Raw genomic sequence first — 21,542 nt, 5'->3', positions numbered from 1 at the left:
GTGGCCAGTGCTGCACCGTTAGAGATGGAACAGAGGAAACGGTTTTAGCTCAGGGAGCTGGTGGAGGCTTCCAGGTGCCTGAGAGCCCAGACCCCAGCACAGCGCTTGGCACACAGGAGCCCTGTGTACACACGTCTGAGGGACACTGAATGTTCTCAGGCTCCCGTCTGGCCCTGGGTCCCTGAAACATCCAGTGGTGCCTCTCTCCATTCCAGGGACTCCCTGGATTCTACTCATGACCTGGAACCCAGGCTTGGGGCTTCCTGAGGCCACCGCTAGACCACCGGCCTTGACCCCGTCCCAGAGGGCTCCAGGACTCCTGGCCACCCAAGGTCCAGGGCCCACACCCCACCGTGAGTGGCGGCCGCCCCTGCAGGCCTCCATTCCTGTCTGGGAGGGTGACTATCTACCCTGCACCCAGATTTAGTCGGACAGTAGACACGGATACGCTGTGAAGGGACGTCATCACCGTTCCTGCTGAGTCAGAGCACAAACCAGAACGTCTGCACGGCTGACCCTGGCCAGCTGGACTTGAAGGTCTGCAGCGAGACTGGGAGGGGGCAGGAGCAGGAACTTGCTCTGTTCCTTGCACCTCTAAGCTCAGGCCCCTCCCCACGTCTCCAGATTCACACGAGGGAGGCGGCGGCTGCTGACCCCTGCGCCTGGAGAAGCTCGGAGCCCCAGGACAGGACCCACCTGCTCACCTGCAGGGCTGCCAGGGCCCGGGAGAGGGCGGGGGCGGCCAGGCTCTTGCGTGCGTCCACCAGGATGACCAGCCCCAGCTCCCGCACCTCCTTCCTGGAGAAAGAAAGACAGGAGGTGTTAAATCTCATCCAGAACGAGTTTCCCTGTCTCTCCATGACACGCGTCCCCACCCAGATGCTCTTGGCTCTACGAGTTCGGGACTCTTGACTTGACACACGTCGACCTTCCGCTTCCTGAGGAATCAGCGGCTTCTCAGTTGGAGGTGGGGCAACCGGGACTCACTGTGGTGGGCCAGTGGTGGGGAGGTCTGCTTCCTCTCTCCTGCCCGCCACCACCCACCCAGCTGCAGCTCCGGGAGAGTGAAGCAGGGCCTTCATCCAGGAGCCAGAGGCTCCTGGGAGTCTTTGGACTAGTTCGTCTGTTTGGGTCGATGCAGGACTGCAGAGCACCCCCTGAAACTAAAAATCTCGCCACGTGCTTTGGAAAACCCCGTTGTCTGTATTGTGCGTGTGATCAGAAGCTTCGGTTCCAGATTCAACAGGAAAGAATAACAGGCCGGGACAAGTCGGTACGTTCACTCTTCAGAGCTTTCAGTGTCCCTGGGAACCGCCTTCCGCTGTAGCTTCCGGGGTCAGCGAGTATTCTAACTCAGCTGCCTGTCTGGACGCTGGTCTCTAGATGCACACGCAGCCGCACTGAGCCCGGGACCGATGCCGGCTTACACTAGGCTGGCAGAGCTGCACGGTTTTAGTGCCATGTTCCCGTTCGCCCCCCAGTCAGGTGTGCTCAATTTGGGGTACAACTGCTAAAGAACATTTTAAAGGGTGTTTCTTGGGGGAGGCCAGGTACGAGGACAGAAGTGGGGCTGTGGAGCCCAAGCTGACGCGCCCGGTGCCGCCTGCTCCTCGAGGCCCAGGTGGGAGCAGGCAGGTGGACGCTACGTCTCTGCTCAGGGGCTTCTCGGTGCCCACCTGCCTGGCCACACGGGGCCTGGTCAGTGCTGCCACGAGCTGGGCGAGATGCTCCATTTCCTCGGAGGGTCTCGTGTCCACCCTGCCGGTCAGGCCGGCGGCCTCCAGCAGGGACGGCTGGATCTCGCTCTGTCGTCGTGGGTCTCTCTTCCCTGGCGCCCCCGGCCCTGGGGCTTCCCATCATCTGCCAAATCAATCGCGGCCCCAGAGCCCAGCAAGTGGCCTCACCAGGACCACAGGGGTGGTCGTGCTCAGTGACTCACACGCGCTCCTCTACGACGTCACCCACTTGGCAGCTGGCAGGACAGCCCCGCCCTTCCTGGGGGCTGTTCCCGGGGTCAGACGGCTGCTGGGCCCTGGTCCTGAGCGGCTGAGACAGATCCCTTTGCTCATTCCTGCATCCACATTGGTGCCAACTGGAACCCCAGACCAGATCCGCTCCTCTTCTGCCTGCCCCTGCTCTGGACCCCTTGACTCCTCTGCTTCGCCCTCACTCCCACCGGCCGGCGGCCTCCAGGCCCCCCGTCTGGCCCCTTGGGGTCCCTGGTCCACCCCAGGCCGCTGTGCAGACCTGCCCTGGATGTCTGGGTCTGCATTTCCGCGGAAGCCTCAGAACTGTCTTCCTGAAGCTGCCGGCCGCTCGGCCTGCCACACGCCATGGTCTTCGGCCCGGGGGGCCTGCTGTCTTCACAGCGTCTTCTGTCCTCAGAAAGCGCCCGACTGCTCCAGGCCTTGTGTGTGCCCTTGCTCCCCCTCTTGTCTGCAAACCCTCTCCCCCCTCCAGGGCACAGTATGTCTGGGAAGTCCCTTTCGGCACTGTGGGCTTGTCTCACCCTGGGAGCTGCGATAATTCGGGTTCACGTGTGTGTCTCCATCAGGGCAGGAACTTCTGCTGTTCCCTTTTGTATTCCCAGGTAAGTGCGGATGGCAGGATGGATGGGTGGATTCCTGTATGGCGCAGGAGGGTGCATGGACGACAGCCAAGATCCTTTCCGAGTTTAAGGTTCTGTGTATCTAAGAGTTTGATGGCAGTCCTTTCACGAGGCAAACTCATAGGAACGCGGGGCTCCTTGTAACACGCCCGCGGGAACCGATGATGAGACTCTCCCGGGCGCTCCTCCCAAAGATGCGGCATCTCAGCTGCCCCTTTCCAAGAGCTGAGGGCATGTGGCTTCTCCCGGTGCCGCTCTCCATCAGGACGCTCACAGCTACAGCCCTTGTGGGGGAATAACCAGCCACACCTTCGGGCTCCAGAACAAGTTCCTCTAAGTCTTCAGAAACGTTTTTCTCCCAGGTCTTCATGAGCCGGTGAGCAGCGGCGGGCGGTCTGCACCGCCTGCGGCAAAGTGGAAGAAGCAGGCGTCTGGACATCCAGCTCAGCCCCGGTCCCACAGACTCCACAGCAGTGGGGGGCCCTGGTCAATTAGGACCTCCCTGCAGTGGTCAAAGGAAAGCTTCTGGTAAACAGAAAATGTCATTATTCTAGGGCTTTGAAGGTGTTTACCTGAGGCGTATAGAGTATGAACTAGTGCAAGGATGAAACTAATTTTTTTCAGAGTCGTTTCATTATATTTTGAAATCTGTGCTGAAAGATAAGTTTGAAATCCTAGGCTCAGGGCAGTAAAAGTAGGCCCTGCAAATAACTGGGAGCCTCACTCTGCGAAGGAGCCTGGGGGAATGCAGTTCTTTTAAGTCCTTTCCTGCCTATGTGTTCCCACACTGACTGTACCCGTGCCACTTAGAAAAAATTTCAACAGAAAGTCAATACTCCACAAACGAGCATGAGGTCACAGGTGATCCTGTACCAGGGACCGCTCCCATGTCACGCGAGGGCACACCAGGTAGCGTGTTCCCACACGCGCTCACACGTGGCGGTGAGTCACCCAGCATGCGCTCACATGAGGTCACATGACTTCACCCTAGGGACTGCACAGAGATTATCTCTAGCCCCTCTAGCACACCCATGAGACATCCCTTCATCACGGCACACTACCGACTCCAGCCAAGGGCAGGGCTGGGATTCGGGGCCGGGATTCAAACCTGGGTCGTTGCCCTTAGGACTGAGCCCTGGGGCTGCGTCCACCCAGCACCGTGGAGGCTCTTGGTCTGATGGCCGTGAGGGAGCCCGAAGCCTGTCTGCACCTGATGGGAGGGAGGGGCCCCAAACAATGCGCTTTAACCGTCCTTGACTCCGGTTCTCCGTCCGCCCCCATCTCTGTCCTTGGTCCATGGAGAGCCCTGGAGAGGGTCACCCAAGCATGTCTGCTTCCTTGCGTAGGGCGCAGGAGGCAAGGTCCCCTGGAATTCCACACCAGGAAGATGCGGCTCTGGAGGGGCTGGTGCACTTTCTTCCTGGCACATGTGCTGCTGGCTGCCCGGAGGCCCAGCGATGACACAAGGCCTAGTAGCAGTCAGTCTTCTCTGCTTTCTGGTACCAGGTACCTCCTATTTGTGTGATTTCTTCACCTGGTTATACTAAACATTCTGTTTGTATCAGCTCGTGTCTTTAATCAAGGTCACTTCAAATCTTTTTTAGAAAGAGGTGGAGCAGAAAACATGAGATAAATAATGCTTAAAGCAAGTATTGAGCAATGAAGAGCAATGCAGAATTCAGGCCTGCATTCGGAGGAGAGGCGTCCAGGCGCACGGGAGGGAAGGGGTGCGTGGGGGACGGCACGTGAGAGCCCGGGCAGGAGGGCCCGGAAGGAGGGGGAGGTGGGAGACGGGACCTGCAGCAGTGACGCGCCAGACAGCAGAGCCCAGGAGCCACCCGAGATTACACCTCAGTGGGCTTTATCCTCAAAGGGTCTGAAAACTGGAGGCGGGCTCAGTCCCACCTGGGGATGGTGTGGAGGTACTTCAGCAGACGGGTTAGCTCAGCACTGGACGTGTGTTCGCTGGACCAGAGTGGGCCCCTTGTACAGACCTGCACCACCGCTCTTCCCTGACGGTCTCGGGTTCCTGCAGAAATACAGGTGTTGGAAGAGGTCATTGAGAGGATGTGACCGCTAGTTGATCCCCGAGCTGGACCCAGGCCCCTGTGCTCCTCTGCCCTCCTCGCTCCCAGAACCTGCCTAAAGACGCACCTTTGAGATAATGGTGTGGCATTGAGACCGACCGGAGAGTAACGTGACTGAGCCCAGTTAAGGCCTCCAGGTAAACTTTAAGATTTTGGCGGGCGGGTTGGAAATCTTGAGGCCACCCTATACAAGCCTGGTATATAAGTTACCTGCCACCTGCCAATGTGGAGTGTGGCCTCTTTCTTCGGTCTCTCTCTGCCCTCTGTGAGTATGTGGGCAATTTCAGGTTCCACCCAGGAAGGTCCCAGGAGGCTGTGAACTAACAAGGGGCCATCGTGAAAGGGGGTGGCGCCCCTAGGGACACCCGCGGCTTCAAGCTCGAGGAGTATGGAGCCAGGACCTGCAAACACTATTTGAGTTATTGGCTTAGATGTGAGATCTGTTGGGAGGGCAGAGCCTGCTGTTCACCTGGGCGGATGACAGCCAAGCTCACCTGGGAGGGTGAGGGCCATCGCCATGCTCTGACTGTTCGTAACCACCCGAATTCAGATGTTGAAATCTTAATGCCTGATTTGATGGAATTTGGAAGTGAGACCTTTCGGAGGGGTTTTGGTCCTGAGGGTGGAGCCCACATGAATGGGCTTAATGCCCTTATAAAAGAGAGACCCCTGGCCCACCTGCCATGTGCGGACACGGTGAAAAGGTGCTGACTATGAACCAGGAGGGGCCTCACCAGCACCCGCCATGCTGCACCTTGAGCGTGGACATCCAGCCCCCAGGACTGTGAGAAGTAAAGCTCTGGTGTTCATGAGCTGCTGGCCCGCGGTATTTTGTCAGCAAGACAGCCGTGCTCACCTGGGAGGGTGACCACCCCGGACTGCAGTAGCTCCTGGTCGATTTCCAGCTCCTGCCTGGGCGCCTGGCTGGGCAGGTCTCCTGGGCCAGGTGTCCGCCCTTCACCCTCGGGGCACAGCGGCTCAGCAAGCAGGTCTGAACACCGGATGGGGCTGCTTCCTCGGAAGCTGCTGCCCTCTGCACAGACGCCAGCTGCACAAAGGAAAGAGACCTGGTCAAAGATAATGCATTTCTCTGGTTTGAAGGCAGCTACAAATGCAAGGAGAAAACAGGAGACCTGTGAACTTGTCCCATTTCTGGTGGGAAAGGTCAGTGAGCACATCTGCAGGTCAGGCTTTTCCTGAGGAGTAATGAATAAATCACATAAATAAACAGGTTCTCAGATCCTGACAACCAGAAAACACCCAAGGGAGAAACAGTTTATACTGAATAACGTCACGGATTGTGACCTCAACCTTCTGCATCACCCCAGAGAATGAGGCCTCGATCTCATACATCACCTCAGAGAGGGAGTCCTTACCCTCCACGCTGCGCAGAAAAAGGGATTCTCCCTCACCCATCATGTCAGAAGGGGGCCTCGCTTTCACTCGTCCCCTCAGAGAAAGCGTCCTTGCTTCACACATCAACTCAGAGAGGAGGCCTCACCCTCACGCATCCCCTCAGTGAGAGGAGCCTCGACCTCAAGCATCACCTCAGAGAGGTGGTCGCTGCCTCACACACCTCTCCACAGAGGCAGGCTTCACCCTCACGCATCCCCTCAGTGAGAGGAGCCTCGACCTCAAGCATCACCTCAGAGAGGTGGTCGCTGCCTCACACACCTCTCCACAGAGGGAGGCTTCACCCTCACGCATCTCCTCAGTGTGGGGGCCTGGCCAGATACGTGCCTCAGAGAGAGCTTCCTCGCCTCACACACCTCTTGAGAAAGGGGATCTCCACGCACGTATCACCTCTGCGAGGGGGGTCTCATCCTCCAGCATCAACTCTGGGAGGGGGTCCTCGTCCAAACACACCCCTTCAATGAGAAAGGCTTCGCCCTCACACATCTCCTCAGAGTTGGGTCCTCGAGTCACTTGTCACAAAAGAGAATGGGGCCTTCCCTCCAGATTCACCTCAGAGAGGGGGGGTTTCACCCTCACACATCACCTCAGAGAGGGGGGCTTCACCCTCACACATCACCTCAGAGAGGGGGGCTTCACTCTCACACATCACCTCAGAGAGGGGGGCTTCACCCTCACACATCACCTCAGAGAGGGGGGCTTCACTCTCACACATCACCTCAGAGAGGGGGGCTTCACTGTCACACATCACCTCAGAGAGGGAAGCTTCACTCTCACACATCACCTCAGAGAGGGGGGCTTCACCCTCACACATCACCTCAGAGAGGGAGGCTTCACTCTCACACATCACCTCAGAGAGGGGGGCTTCACCCTCACACATCACCTCAGAGAGGGGGGCTTCACTCTCACACATCACCTCAGAGAGGGGGGCTTCACCCTCACACATCACCTCAGAGAGGGAAGCTTCACCCTCACACATCACCTCAGAGAGGGGGGCTTCACCCTCACACATCACCTCAGAGAGGGGGGCTTCACCCTCACACATCACCTCAGAGAGGGGGGCTTCACCCTCACACATCACCTCAGAGAGGGGGGCTTCACCCTCACACATCACCTCAGAGAGGGGGGCTTCACCCTCACACATCACCTCAGAGAGGGGGGCTTCACCCTCACACATCACCTCAGAGAGGGGGGCTTCACCCTCACACATCACCTCAGAGAGGGGGGCTTCACCCTCACACATCACCTCAGAGAGGGGGGCTTCACCCTCACACATCACCTCAGAGAGGGGGGCTTCACCCTCACACATCACCTCAGAGAGGGGGGCTTCACCCTCACACATCACCTCAGAGAGGGGGGCTTCACTCTCACACATCACCTCAGAGAGGGAGGCTTCACCCTCACACATCACCTCAGAGAGGGAAGCTTCACCCTCACACATCACCTCAGAGAGGGAAGCGTCACTCTCACACAAATGTGACATTATTTGGAAAAGGCTCTTTGCAGAAGTGAACTAGTGTAGTTTACGGTGGGCCCTAAATTGAATGATAGGTGTCTTTACAAGAGAAAGGAGAGGGAGGCTGGAGACACAGTGAGACACAGGATGAAGGGCAGTGAATTTGGCCAAGGGATGCCTGGGGCTCCAGTAGCCAGAAGAGGCAGGAAGGACCCTCCCCTGGAGCCTCTGGAGGGAGTGGGACCCTGGGACACCTTGATCTTGGACTTTAGGACCAGAAATGTGTGGATAATTTTCTGTTGTTTGGAGCCACGAAGTCTGTGGTACTTTGCTGTGGCAGCCCCGGAAATGAATACATGTAAACATTTTCAACAGTTGATATGGACATGGAGACAGGCTTCTACTGAATCAAGTGACCAGACCAATTGTCACAGGTGGGAGAGGGGAGGAGGAGGAGGAAGGGAGGGTGGGGGGGAGGGGAGCGTGGGGGAGGGGAGTGTGGAGGGGAGTGTGGGGAGGGGAGTGTTGGGGGAAGGGAGTGTGGGGGAGGGGAGTGTTGGGGAGGGAGGGTGGGGGAGGAGAGGGTGGGGAGAAGGGAGTATGGGGGAGGGGAGGGGAGTGTTGGGGGAGGGGAGTGTGGGGAGGGGAGTGTTAGGGGAGGGGAGGATGGGGGGAGGAGAGGGGAGTATGGGGGGAGGGGAGTGTTGAGGGGAGGAGTTTGTGTGGGAGGGGAGTGTGGGGGGGAGGAGAGTGTGGGGAGGGGAGGGGTGGGGAGGGGAGCATGGGGGGAGGAGAGGGTGGGGAGAGGGGAGTATGGGGGGAGGGGAGTGGTGGTGGGAGGAGTGTGTGGGGGAGGGGAGTGTTGGGAGGGGAGTGTTAGGGGAGGGGAGGGTGGGGGAGGGGAGCGTGGCGGTGAGGAGTGTGTGGGGGAGGGGAGTGTTGGGGGAGAGGAGTGTGGGGAGGGGAGTGTTGGGGAGGGGAGTGTGTGGGGGAGGGGAGTGTGAGGGGAGTGGAGTGTGGGGGAGGGGAGTGTTGGGAGGGCAGTGTTAGGGGAGGGGAGGGTGGGGGGAGGAGAGGGTGGGGAGAGGGGAGTATGGGGGAGGGGAGTGTTGGGAGGAGTGTGTGGGGGAGGGGAGTGTTGGGGGAGGGGAGTGTGGGAGGGGAGTTTGTGGGGGAGGGGAGTGTGGGGGAGGGGAGTGTGGGGGAGGGGAGTGTTGGGGGAGGGGAGTGTGTGGGGGAGGGGAGTGTGGGGGGAGTGGAGTGTGGGGGAGGGGAGTGTGGGAGGGCAGTGTTAGGGGAGGGGAGGGTGGGGGCAGCGGGGGTGGACATTTACCTTCCTCTCCTGTGCAGCTGGGACTCTCCACCATGCCTGGACAGCTGGAGCCTGTGGTTCTGGTCCCCGCCGCTTGTCCTCCCAGGAGACCCCCGGGCCTGGTGCTGGCTAAGTGCTGGGAGGCCCGCCGGGTGTCACCTCGGGAGCTTCTGAGGGACCTATCCCAGGATCGAGACCTCCTGGGAAGGGTTCTCCCTGCAGCTCCTGGACCACTCTCTTGACTCGGGATCTCCTGGGGGTCTCCCCCAGGGCCAGGGATCTCTTTCTGGGTGAGATTGGCCGCTGCCCTGGCCCCCCAGGCCCTGCGGCCGTGGGTCTGGGAGCCACAGGCCTCGTCCCCGATGGAGTCCTCAGAGCTGGAGCCCAGGGGCATAGGGTTCCGCAGGGCCTCCATGTAGGACTTCCTGAACCAGCGCCTGGCCTCCACACTGGCTGGGGCCCTGGGCGGCCGCCTCCTGGAGCTCGGGCTGCCCCCCTCTGCGTGGCAGGCGAGGGCCTTGGAGCCGTCCTTGCTGTCCGTGGGGTCCAGCCTCCCTCCTGGTCCTTCAGGGCTCTCAGGACACTCCCAGGGGTCCTGCTCTGAGGGGCCAACCCCCGTGAGGCCTCCACTGGGACTCCCGGACAGGGTCCTGGGGCTTTCGCACTCAGCCCTTCCTGGGGAAGGAAGACGGCGGGGCTGGTCACTGCTGGGACGCCCGGCGCAGCGGGGCAGGGTTGGGGTGTGCTTGGAAGGCGTGCCTCCCTGGGGAGCGGGGCTGGCCGCGGTTGGTGCCGGGGCTGCAGCCTCCGAGGTGCTGCCGGGTGGCGGCTGCTGAGGCCCAGGACGGCTGGGGCAGCTGCGCAGGTTGGTGCCGGTGGTGGCGACAAAGGCAGGGTCTGTGACGTTGTCCCAGGGGGCGCGGTAGACCGCCGAGCCCGAGGTCAGCAAGCAGTTTTGCAAGGGGACACTGCTCTGCTCCCCGTTCACCAGTTCCAGGAACTGGCCCGTGAAGACACAGCCGTACATGGTCTCAGGGACAGCGACTTCCTCCGAGCCTCGCCCAAGCCGGGAGAGGCGTTTCAAGACCAGTCTGGCGGGCTGCCTCCCCGCCGCCACAGCGATCTGCAGGTAGAAGTCCCCAGGCCTGAGGCTGACTCCGCGCAGGGGCGCCAGCTGCACCACCACCTTCTCGCGGATGCACAGCGGCCAGCCTTCGTGCAGGAAGAGGAGGCCCGCGTACCTGGCCTGGGACGAGAGCGACGGAGGGAGATTAGCGGCTGACGTGGAACCTGTCAGAGCCCCTGGTCTCTGTCCAGCAGGAGGGTGGGCGACTGGGGCCCCCAGCACCTCAGAACACCCAAGGGATCAGGACTGACGACAGGGCAGTTAGAAACGCGTTCGTACAGCTCTTCCTGGGTGGCTGGGGGAGGTGGACAGCTGGGGGTGGGGAGCCACCCCAGGCACAGGCTCAACCCCAGGGGCTGTGGGCTGAGCCACTCCCAGGGGTCGGCCCCACCTGGGCAGGGGCTGGGCTTTCACCCTCTTGCCCCTGCAGCCCTTGGTCTAAGCTCACGGCACCCACGGGCAGCCCGCAGGCAGAGCACGGCCTCTGGAACTGCAGGGTGGGGACCACGGTGAGAGGGCACTGATCTAGGGCACCCACGTCACGCAAGCTCCCACCCACAGCAGCCGTCCTTTCTACTTATTTGAAGGGGTCACTGGAGTTTGCAACCAAGCTGTCGATTATGGGGTGAGTCCTTAACCACCTCTTTGAGAAGAACTTGCTCTAGAAAAAAGGTTTCGACGTCAGGATGGATGAGCCAGTGTCTCCGTGGGGCGTGAGGGTGTCAGGCTGTTAGGGAACAGCGGTGGGACGCCCACATGCCAGAGCTGCAGATACAGGTTCTGAAACGGGATCACATTCTACTGTTTGGGTTTAGTTCCAGCATTTTTTTTGCAGCTTTCCCTACTCCAGCACTGACTTACTGCACAACCCCTAATTAAATAATACAGAAAATGAAAAAGAAGAAAGAATCTCATCCTAATATACCTCTAGAGACGTTTAACTTTTCTGTGCCCTTATCCACTGTTTATTATTAGTTATTTAAACTGCAATAGTAATGTAGACAGAATTTGGTATTCTTGTCAGCAGTCACCCTAAGCGAGCACTTCTGTTACTCAGTTGCCATCTTGATGGCTACTTAAGGATCCTCTATTGTCAGAATCGACAGTGCTTCTATGGATTTCTATTGTAAATCAAAAATGCAAGGAACGTGTTCATGATATCATTTTCATGATATTCTTCTTCTTTTAAATTATCATTTTCCGGGATTAGGATTACAGGATCAAAGGCTATGAATGTCTTTTATGATTCTTGACAATATGACCAATTTGTCATCAAGAGACATACTGTCAGCAGTAGGGTATCACAGTAAGGTATCACCGTGCCCGCTGATTAGCAGCGTAAGGCTTTACATCAAGAAACTGTTTCCTAAATTAACATGTATGCTGTGGAATATTGTTGTTTTAATTCACATCACGTGATTGTGAAGCCAACAGTTTTCTGATGCTTGTTTTCTGTAAATTCTCATGTACTTTTGCTCTTTCTATGAATTGTGGTCCTATTTTTGCCTTAGTTACTGCGAGATTTAAAAAAAACATTTAACAGACAGTAATTTTTTTGCACTCACCGTTAGCGGACACGTACCCACCACAGTTCTGAAAGGCAAACTCTCTACAGTTTTGATTGTAAATCTTTCTACTCCTCTGGAATCCAAATTCAACAGATGCTATAAATATAGTCATGTTCTGAGTAGTTCCAGTTCTGAGAAAACTCCAGGTTGAAAAGGAGCTTTCTTTCTCTCATTTCAACACCTTCTCTAAATGGTTGTTTGAGGGAATTCCCTGGCGGTCCATTGGTTAGGGCTCCATGCTCTCACTGCCAAGGGCCCAGGTTCAGTCCCTGATCAGGGAACTAAGATCCCACAAGCCGGGCGGTGCAGCCAAAAAAAAAAAAAACCAAAAAAAAACCCCAAAACAAAACAAAAAAAGGTTGTTTGAGGTGTTTCAAGGAAGAGGTGTTAGAACCAAAGCTTTTTTATTCAAAAGGAGGTGGGTGGGCTTCACTGTTTAAGAGCTACAGTTCAGCTGCTAAAAGCAAGTACAGAGTCTTTCCTTATAATGAGCTTTCACAAAGCGGTTCAGGAACCTGCATGTCACAAGATCATAGCAGGTTTTCAATCATCATAGACGCATCATATCAGTTATTAACAATATTCCAAAAATCTCAGCATTCCTTTCCTGCTTGGGTGACTAAAAACAAAACAAAACAAAACTTTTCTGGTCCCTTGGAAAAGCCAGAACAGGGACCTGGCTGTGGATTAAATGTGAAAACTACAGCTGAGCTTCCCTGGGTCCTTGACAACTTCACATACTGTTGCCCCGTGCAGACCATCCACTGTCCAGGCTGTCCTGGGCAAGGGGACAGGCGACCTTCCTGGGCCTGACTGGGCACAGGGGGACAAGCTTCCCTCTGCGTGTGTCCATGGAACACTGTCCCAACTATCTGCCTGTTGGGGTCCTGTCTCCCCGACCCTGTGGCAGAGGATGGTCCCCAGGTGGTCCACTCAACAACATATTACCAGGCACCAGAAGCACCTGAACATATTTGTTCATATTTCAGGAAGACTGACCAGCTTCCCAGATGGTGACTAGGTGTTCTTCAGCGTGTCCCTGGCCTGAGCTCTGTGCATGGAGTCTGGGTGCCACACGCAACTTGCTGCCTCGTCAGTGTCTGTATGTTTCAGCCAGGGCTGAGAATTACACACCCGGGTCCTGAGCAGTCAGTTAAAGCTGCCATAGACTAGAACATCACCTCTTATCTCCAAGTTTTTAAGGTTTCCTTTCTATTTTGCTAATTAGGGGATGTTTCCAAAGTGAAGAAAGAAGAACAAGCAGAACTGCCCTGTATCCACACTCACAGGCCTTCAACAGCACAACATGCTAAGGTCACTGCATGGCCTCTTGTGCTTGTTTTTATCTATTTAGTTAGTTTTTATAAATTTATTTATTTATTTATTTTTGGCTGCGTTGGGTCTTCCTTGCCGCGTGTGGGCCTTCTCTAGTTGCGGCGAGCAGACTTCTCGTTGCGGTGGCTTCTCTTGTTGCGGAGCATGGGCTCTAGGCACGTGGGCTTCAGTAGTTGTGGCACGTGGGCTCAGTAGTTGTGGCTCACAGGCTCTAGAGCGCAGGCTCAGTAGTTGTGGTGCACAGGCTTAGTTGCTCCGCGGCATGTGGGATCTTCCCAGACCAGGGATCGAACCCGTGTCCCCTGCATTGGCAGGCAGATTCTTAACCACTGCGCCACCAGGGAAGTCCCTTGTGCTTGTTTTTAAAATGTACGTTAAAAAACACAGATATAAAACAAACTTACAACCTCTTTTTGGCTTAATATTATATCACAATCATTACCTCATTTAAAAACATTTCTTTAAAACATTTTAATCTGTGTATATTTATACATTATTGATTTAACCTTCCTCCTAATATGTATGCCTGTTTTTTACTATTATAAGTAACATTGCAACACATATTATTGGGAATGAATCTGGACTTGCATTTTAGATCACTTGCTGTGGCTAAACTTTCTGAGTCAAACTGTGCATGACAATTTAAAGATTCTGCATACATATTAAAACAACTGCTTTCCAGAGAGGTCATTACAATTTTCACCACAATGAGAAAAGCATCACCTTGTCTATCGTACTGAACTCTCTCTGCTCTGAATACTAACCTGTCTATTTTTCTGCTCATTAGTAAGCAAAAACTTGTGTCTTGTCATTTGCTTTGCGTTTCTCAGACCACATGGTATATCTGTTTTGATTCTTTTACTTTCAGTCTTTGGATTGTCTTTGCATTTAAAGGGCAATTCTTATAACCAGCATTTAGTTGGTCCTGCCTTTTTTCCAGTCTGACAATCTCTGTATTTTACTTGGAATGTTAAATTCACTTAATGACATTTAATATAATTATTGACATGGCTGGATTAAATCTATCATCTTGGCATAAAATTTCTATTTGCCCTATCTTTGTTCCTTTGTTCTTCCTTTTATCTCCTCTTCTATTTTTTAGATTCCATTTATTTCCTCTATTGAATTTTTAGTTATACCTATTTGTCTTATTTTTAGTGGTTGCTCTCAATATTACAATATGCATCTTTAACTTATCACAGTCTATCTTAAAGCAATATATTATTTTAAAACAATGTAACAACCTTACAGCAGTAAGGTAAAATAATGACATTTCCAGATAAATAAAAGAGTAGACTAGCACAGATGCTATGCAAGAAATGCTAAAGCTATAATTTCAAATGTAAAATTTTAGCGTTATAAAGCTATAATGCTAGATGCTATAATTCGATTTACTCCCTTCCACAGTTTATGCTTTTGTTGTCATATGTCTTATTGCTACATTTGTTATAAATCCCACAATATATTGCTTTAAGTGGTCACTAATTTTTAAAAGAAATTCACACTTACAAATTTAGCCTTTCTTTGCGCTCTTCATTCTTCTGTTGATCTGAGCTTCTACCTGGTACCAGATCCCTTCAGACTCTAGACCTCCCTTTAGCATTTCTTGCATAGCATCTGTGCTAGTCTACTCTTTTATTTACCTGGAAATGTCATTGTTTTATCTTCCTGTTGAAAGATATTTTTTGCTGTATATAGAATTTTAGGTTGACTTTTCTTCCTTTAACTTTTTAAAGATATTTTTCCATTGTCTTCTGAAGTCCAATGCTTCCGATAAAAAGCCACCATCATTCTTATTGCTGCCCCTGTATGTTAAGATTTCCCCTTTATGATGGGTTTTCAGCATTTAATTAACAATGTGTCTAAGTGTTGTTCTGTTGGTATTTATCCTGCTCCGGATTTGATGAGCTTCCTGGATCTATGTGTTAGATCTGTGTTTTTTAACAAATTGTTACATTATCCAACAATATTTCTTTAAATATTTTTTTCGGCCCTATTTTCTCACTCCTTCCCTTCTGGGAATCCGATTGCACATATGTCTGACTTGACACTCCCATAAGTTACTGAAGCTTGCTCACCTTTTTCCCTCCTCTCTCTCCTCTCTGTGCTTCCGTCTGCTTCATTTCTTCTGGCATGTCTTCAAATCACGTATACAGTATTTTTAGTTCTAAGATTTCCACTTTGTTCTCATTTTACAGTTTCCAAATCGTCCCTGAAATTCTTCATCCACTTCATCCATATTTACTTGTAGATTATTTAATATGTTTATCATAGTTTTTAAAAAGTTGGCCTTATAATTCCAAACCTGGGTAGTCTGTGAGTCTCTTTCTATTGACAATTTTTTCTCCTTTTTATGGGTTGATAATCTGGTGCCTTTGCATGTTTTGTAATTTTTAAATTTTATGCCTGAGCTTTTGCCTAAAGCAGATAATTTTTTAAAAAGAGGAAATGCTCTTTACCCTGTTAGACAGCTAGGATGAAGCATTTATCAGTTTAAAGCACTTAGAAACAGAGCAAGCTTGGGGTGGGTTGTGGCTTTAAACTCTCCAGGAGTCCAGTGAGATATCTCTTCACTTTTCAGCTCAGCCCCCGACTCTCTTGGCCACCAAGAATAGCTTATAAAATTTACATTGGTTGAGGCTTGGTTCAACTTTCATAAATTTCGGTTTACCAACTGTTTCAAGTGCTCCAATGGTTGGGTTCACAACTCTCCATCCAGGGAGGCCTGGTACCAACCGCTGCTGGACTTCTGAACTGGGACATGTTAAAACTATGAGACAAAAATTTTAAGACTGTGAGACCATGAGACCATGAGAGTTGGAAATCACAACACTTTGAAACTGTGTGATTTTAAGATTTTGATATATTTTGCTTTCTGTTCCCACCCATCAGTCTCCACTTATTCTGTTAGAGAATTTCTAGGATTAGTAGAGAGGCTTATCATTACATTTGCGGCTCCTCCAGATTCCAATCTGATATTCCAGCCCTGAGGTTTCTGAAGTCCGGTTCCTGCTAGTCTGAGCAGAGATGGTCTTTCTCTGGCAGCTCCTCATCCATCCTCCCTGAAACCTCGGTGACTAGCCCCAGGGATGGAAGTGTCTTCTGCTCTTTGCTCACTTAGGAAGGCATTGTCACTCCACAGTTAAGTTCTTTTAGCTCTTTGTGTATCCACAGCTCTTGGACGGCTTTAGAGGAAGGTGTACTTGTTTGGTTTGTATCAGAATTTCTTGTTGTTTTGGCAAGAGTAAAGTCTTTCATACACTTCTACATCCTAAATGGAAATAGGGCTCACCTGTTCATCAGCTCTAACTGTTTTGCCAGTTTCCTTTGTGGTTCTCTGTTAGGAGTACATTTATAAATTTCCAAATAGAAGGGTGTCTTTTAAAAACTTGATTTCTAGTTTTATTGCTTTGTGGTCTTAAGATATCAATTCTTTGGTATTTGTTAACGTGTTATTGCTAATGGTCAATTCTGGTCAAATTTGGTAAATGTATATGAATGCTTAAGAATGTATGTTCTTTAATATTCTCTAATTGTATACATTCTTGAGATAAATGTATATCTTCTAATGGTAAAACTTGGCTAGAATTTTATCAGATATTGGTTAAGTTTGGAGAAGGTTCCATTTATGCTTGGGAACTATATGTATTCTAAAATTGTTGGGCTCAGCACTCCACGCATGCCCATTAGCAGAGAGAGATATCGTGTTCAGATGTTTATCTTAAGTAATATGTAAGTGGCCTGCTTTTCCTGTTTGCTTTGGAGGGAGGTGAAATCTCCCACTTGTAATTCCCTCAGTTTCTGCTTCAAGCATTTTCAGGCTATGTTGTTAGGAGCTTACGGATTGTTACAGCTTCCTGGTTGTTAGCAGTGCTATTATCGAATGGTCCTCTTTAGCCCTATCAATGCATTTGCCTTTTACTATATTTAGTTTGTTGTGAACATCGCTACATCCATTATCCTTGGTTAGAATTTTGCTGGCCTGCCATTTTCAACCTGTTATTATATATGTTGTACTTTTTTTTTCCATGTTTTTATCTTGTTTATTCCTTTCTCCTTTTCTGATTTCCATTTGATTTCATTTTTTAAGTTCTAATCCCTTGCCTCTGCTTTCCCCCCTTGCAGAAACATTCTGTTTTATATCTTTCTGATCACTTTTCTTTAAACTTCTCCAAGCATTTTTTTGACACAAACCGTGACGAAACAAAGTTACAAATAAGTCAGTGAGTGATTTTAAGCATTTCTGGTTTCTACAGAGGGATGGGAAAATGGTGGTCATCGAACTCTTACGTTAACATAGAAACTTATCTTAAAATTAATATGATTAATAATGATCTCCAAGCCACATACTTCGATGATACTTGGTAAATGAATAAAAACTGCATTGAATTTACATTAACTAAAATATTTTTATATTCACAGTTGTCAAGATAAGTTCATTTTCTCCTATGTCATATAGATGATCAAATTTTAATTTCTTAATTAAAAAGTAAAAAGCAATATAAATATGAAAACAGTAAGGCTGTCCCTAAATTTCATTTTATGCTTTTTAAATACTTATAAATCTGCATCCATATTAAAGAGTAATATTATTCATATGGCTTTTTCAGAAGATAAGCAATTTGGAAGTGGGAAGGGTGATGACTTGTTAAAATGGAAGGAAAAAGAAAATTAGAAGAAAAGACAAAACATTAGTTCAGAGTAGCTTTTCAAGACATGCCTTTGAAAGGGAGCAAGTGTTTTCAGATCCAACTTAAAGCAGCTTGGCTCTGTGTGCTGCTTTTATCTCCTGACAGGCAAATTTCTCTGCTTCTTCCCTATCAATCAACACCCTTTAGATGTGCAAAGGTACATAATCATGAAGGAAATATCCTCTAGGCAGACTACAGCAAACAAAGAATTAAATCTAGGATATCCATGGTCATTTCTCTGCCACACTCAGTTAAAAGACATTCAAAGAGTTTAATAAATCGAAGTAGCCCAGTGGTAGTTTTTCAAAAAGCCCTAATTCAATATGACTGGAGTAGTAAAAGGTGATGATTAATAAAGATCTTACTTTTTAAGATCTAGCCATGAATCTCTGCAGTTCACTGCAACATACCTGCAACGTGGCTGTCATTAGTTTTAACACTGCCTCAGAAATAACCTACAATAAAAATATCCTCCAAATAAACTAAACACATAAGAGATTCATTCAGCAGGGTCTGTCTGTATATACTGGAACTGCTCCCGTACGTTCTGAGATGACTACTCAGGAGGGGGACTTAGTCCCTTCGTACATAGACTGGAGTGAGAGTTCCCTGGGGCACCAGAGACAAGTCTGCAGACAGTGGGCTCCATGCTCACTGGCAGGTTGAGAAGCCCTGTTTCTGGGGCATATGCCTTATTTCACCAATTATTTGGAACCAGGAAAAGGTGGAGCCAGAAGCCAAAGGGATAAGCTGAGCCAGTGCCCAAAGGACCCAATGGAATAGAGGAAAATGGGACGGTTTCCCCAGTTATGTGTTTAAACGCTACAAAAAAAATGGCTGAGACTACAATTTATTTTTATTTTTAAATAATACCCTGCTTTCTTTCAGAAAGAAAACAACAAATGCTCACTTGAATGATGTCCGCTTAAACCCTGGATTAGTCTGAAATGCACAGAAGCATATCCTCCTTTGCTTCCTTCACCAGCATATTCCCCTGGATCTAAAATCCCTACGGCTCAGATTAGATATTTTCCAGCTACCAGATCAAAACACTGCCTGTCTCTTCTCCCTAGTCAAGAGTGCACGGGCGGGCCTCCCACGGGCTCCATCCCCGGGGAGGTACTCACACAGGCCTCCCGCTGCAGGTGCTGCAGGGCCCTCTTGGCTGGGATGAGGAAGTCCATGAGGCAGCGCAGCCCGTCCCCACCGTAGAGCTTCTCGGACACGCTGAACAGCTGCCAGAGCACCGTGGCTGCCGTGGCCTCAAAAGGTGGGTAGAGGGCAGAGAGTGTGCTCTGTATGTAGGTGTCGAGGGATTCCAGATCCTGAAGTGGAAGAGAGGTTTGGGAAATTTAATACATCTAATAAGACAGGTGCACTGGACACCTTCACAGGCTAGCACTGAGGTGTCCACTGTGAAGGCACCCGGCGTATGTCCGGGGATGTGAGTTATCTTTGTGAAACACAGGAGGTACGGGCGAATCCCCAGCACAGAGAAGAGTTCCTGTTGGGGAGGATCTGTTGGTCCCCACGTTGTCACAGAGCAGAAGCATCTGAGGAAGTGCCCATGTCTGTAACAGGTACACCTGACACCTGTGCCCACGAGGGGAGCCCTATCTAATGCCTGTGAGTGACGGCTGTCATTGTTACCACAGGAGGCACCGCCAAGTTTGGTCTGACATAAGTTCCATCCCATCAAATTCTGAAACACGCACCTTAAATGCTGCTTTTTAGGATCTTCCGTGGAGCATGGGGAATTTCTCAGGGGCTTCCCCCTTCCCTGGTCCCCCCTTCCCCAGCACTCCTGGCTCTGCACAGGGAATGGGGGGCCCTTGTGGGGAGGACAGAGCTGGTCCATATGCCATTTTATACTCAGAAAGGAAGTTCATCCTAGGAAATACATTTTACTTGTACTGATGATTTTTTAAAATTTAAATAGAAACCATTAGGGCATCCTGCATCAAAATCCCAGAACTGTGCTCATTCAGTCATTCCAAACACAGCTATCATTGGTATCTGATTTCCCCTTTAAATTTTGGTGCAACATGCTTTTATATAAAGACAGAAAGCTTTTAGTTTAAAAAATACTTAATTCTATTTTTAGATGTAACATTTCCTGAGGAAATGCCATAAGGTTTATTTGTTTGGAGAGGAAATGCAAGGCCACAAATAACAGTTAAAAGCCAAAGAGGTTAAAATTGCATAATTGAGTTTTAAAGGAACAATGATTACTGTCTGAGGCTCCTCTGAATGGCTAACCATAGATACTTTCCCAAGGCAACTGAAAATAAAGCAGTGAATCCTCTGAGTCTGCAGTAAATGAGGAGCCGAAGAGAAGCCATCTGTCCTGCCCGAGAGCCGAGGGCCGAGGGCCATGTGCTGCAGGTCAGCTCAGAGGCTGGAACCCCCCCACCTCCCTGTCAGCCTGCTGAGTCTCCCAGGCCCGCACCGGCCTTCCTGCCACCTCCTGCTCCCCCGCCAGACAGGGCCACTGCCTTGCCAACAGGAATTCTCTACATACCGATTCTTCCCCAAAGTGCCATGTGCTCTGGCTTCCAAGAACTCAAATCACACCTGAGTCACAAACAAACATCAGTCCAGGGACTGAACGGAGCTGTTCTGGAGCGGGGGCAGGACTCAGCCTCCTCGGAAGTTACTAGAGATACAAATCGGCTGGAAGGAGGTGGGGTGCGGCCCTGGAGCCCAGTCTCTAAGGACCTACTTTGAATTGAAATGCAAACTTCAGGCCCTCCCTGGGAGAGACGTCCACCTGCCGCTCAGATGCCCAAACCCAGGCCCGTTCCTCCCCCAGACCCCAGACCCACGGGGCAGGCCCCGATTCCTCGGTCAGCTGTGGTCAGCAGGATATCGGCCCCCACCTCGCCAGCTCACCTTCTGAAAGCTGCCCAGTGTCGGGGGGAAGGGGCCGCTCCTGGAGACCCCACAGCCCTGGTCACCCACGGGCAGCAATGGCCTCCCCGGCCCCTTCTCTGCCCTTCGGTTCCCGTGGTGACCGGGTCTGGCCCCGCACTCAGCCTGGGGGACGCCCCTCCACCAGCCCCCATGCCCTGTGGGGTCCCCCACTCGGAGGCTGGTCCTGGCAAGAGCTGCCCAAGGGAGCTGCCTGCCGCCCGAGAGGCCACTTCCCAGGTTAGGTGAGGCGAGGAAGCCTCGGGAAAGCCGAGGGAGCGACTCCTCTAGCCTCTCTGCGCTCACGTGCCCGAGGGCGCTGCCTGCACAGCCCTGTCCGGCTGTCGCCGCTCTCGGGGCGCTGCCGTGGGAGCCCCCCGCCACCCTGATGACGGGGCTCTCCTGTCCTAGGGGAGAGGGTTCTGATGGACCAGCCAGGTTACCTGACCGGAGGCGGACGTCTAGGGCCTGCACCCCAGAACAGACACGAACCACCCCGCAGCCTGAAGCGTGCCCCAGGCTGGCGTGCTCGGTATAGGCAAATGTTCCTACTCGCACACAAATTACAGGAGGGGGCAGCGGACATACAGGAGCCTGAGAGCAGAGAGGCAGAAACCATTACATCATAGCAAAACCAAATTACCTTGACTATACTCAATTCTGCTTAAGAAAACAGGAAAGTATACAGTACGTTTCAGAAAGATTTCCATAAGAAATGCTTAAAAAGAGAACATTGTTTAGTATCTTAAGTGTGAAGTTCCATCATCTGGTACATTCGTCTGTTTAGCATCGTCTTCCCTGATGTTTGCTGGGCTGTGCGTGTGTGTGAGCCTGTGGGGTGTCTGTGTGTGTGTCTGTGCATGTGGGTGTCTGTGTGTGTGCCTTTGTGGGGTGTGTGTGTGTGTATGTTTATGTGTGTGTGTGTACACCTACGTAAGTAGGGAGCCAAGTGGGCAAATTCTTAAAATCGTTCCTAGGCCTCTGGGTGCAGAGGCAGAGGAGGGAGTGGACACAGGGAGGGAGAATGTCCATTGAG

The 21,542-nt window shown here is 51.5% G+C and overlaps 1 protein-coding gene across 1 annotated transcript in view; it reads right to left on the bottom strand.

Moving 5' to 3' along the window:
* PLEKHG4B (pleckstrin homology and RhoGEF domain containing G4B) overlaps positions 1 to 21,542 on the bottom strand; it is a 62,217-nt gene that overhangs the window by 20,661 nt on the left and 20,014 nt on the right. Inside the window, 5 exon segments of the mRNA XM_036845871.1 lie at positions 705 to 798; positions 4,514 to 4,637; positions 5,552 to 5,743; positions 8,898 to 10,122; positions 18,724 to 18,921. Coding sequence (XP_036701766.1) covers positions 705 to 798; positions 4,514 to 4,637; positions 5,552 to 5,743; positions 8,898 to 10,122; positions 18,724 to 18,921 — 1,833 coding nt within the window.

This window comes from Balaenoptera musculus, chromosome 3 (genome assembly GCF_009873245.2).
Source record: "Balaenoptera musculus isolate JJ_BM4_2016_0621 chromosome 3, mBalMus1.pri.v3, whole genome shotgun sequence".
In the NCBI taxonomy this organism is placed as follows: Eukaryota; Metazoa; Chordata; class Mammalia; order Artiodactyla; family Balaenopteridae; genus Balaenoptera; species Balaenoptera musculus.
This window is presented reverse-complemented; position numbering and strand designations above follow the sequence as displayed.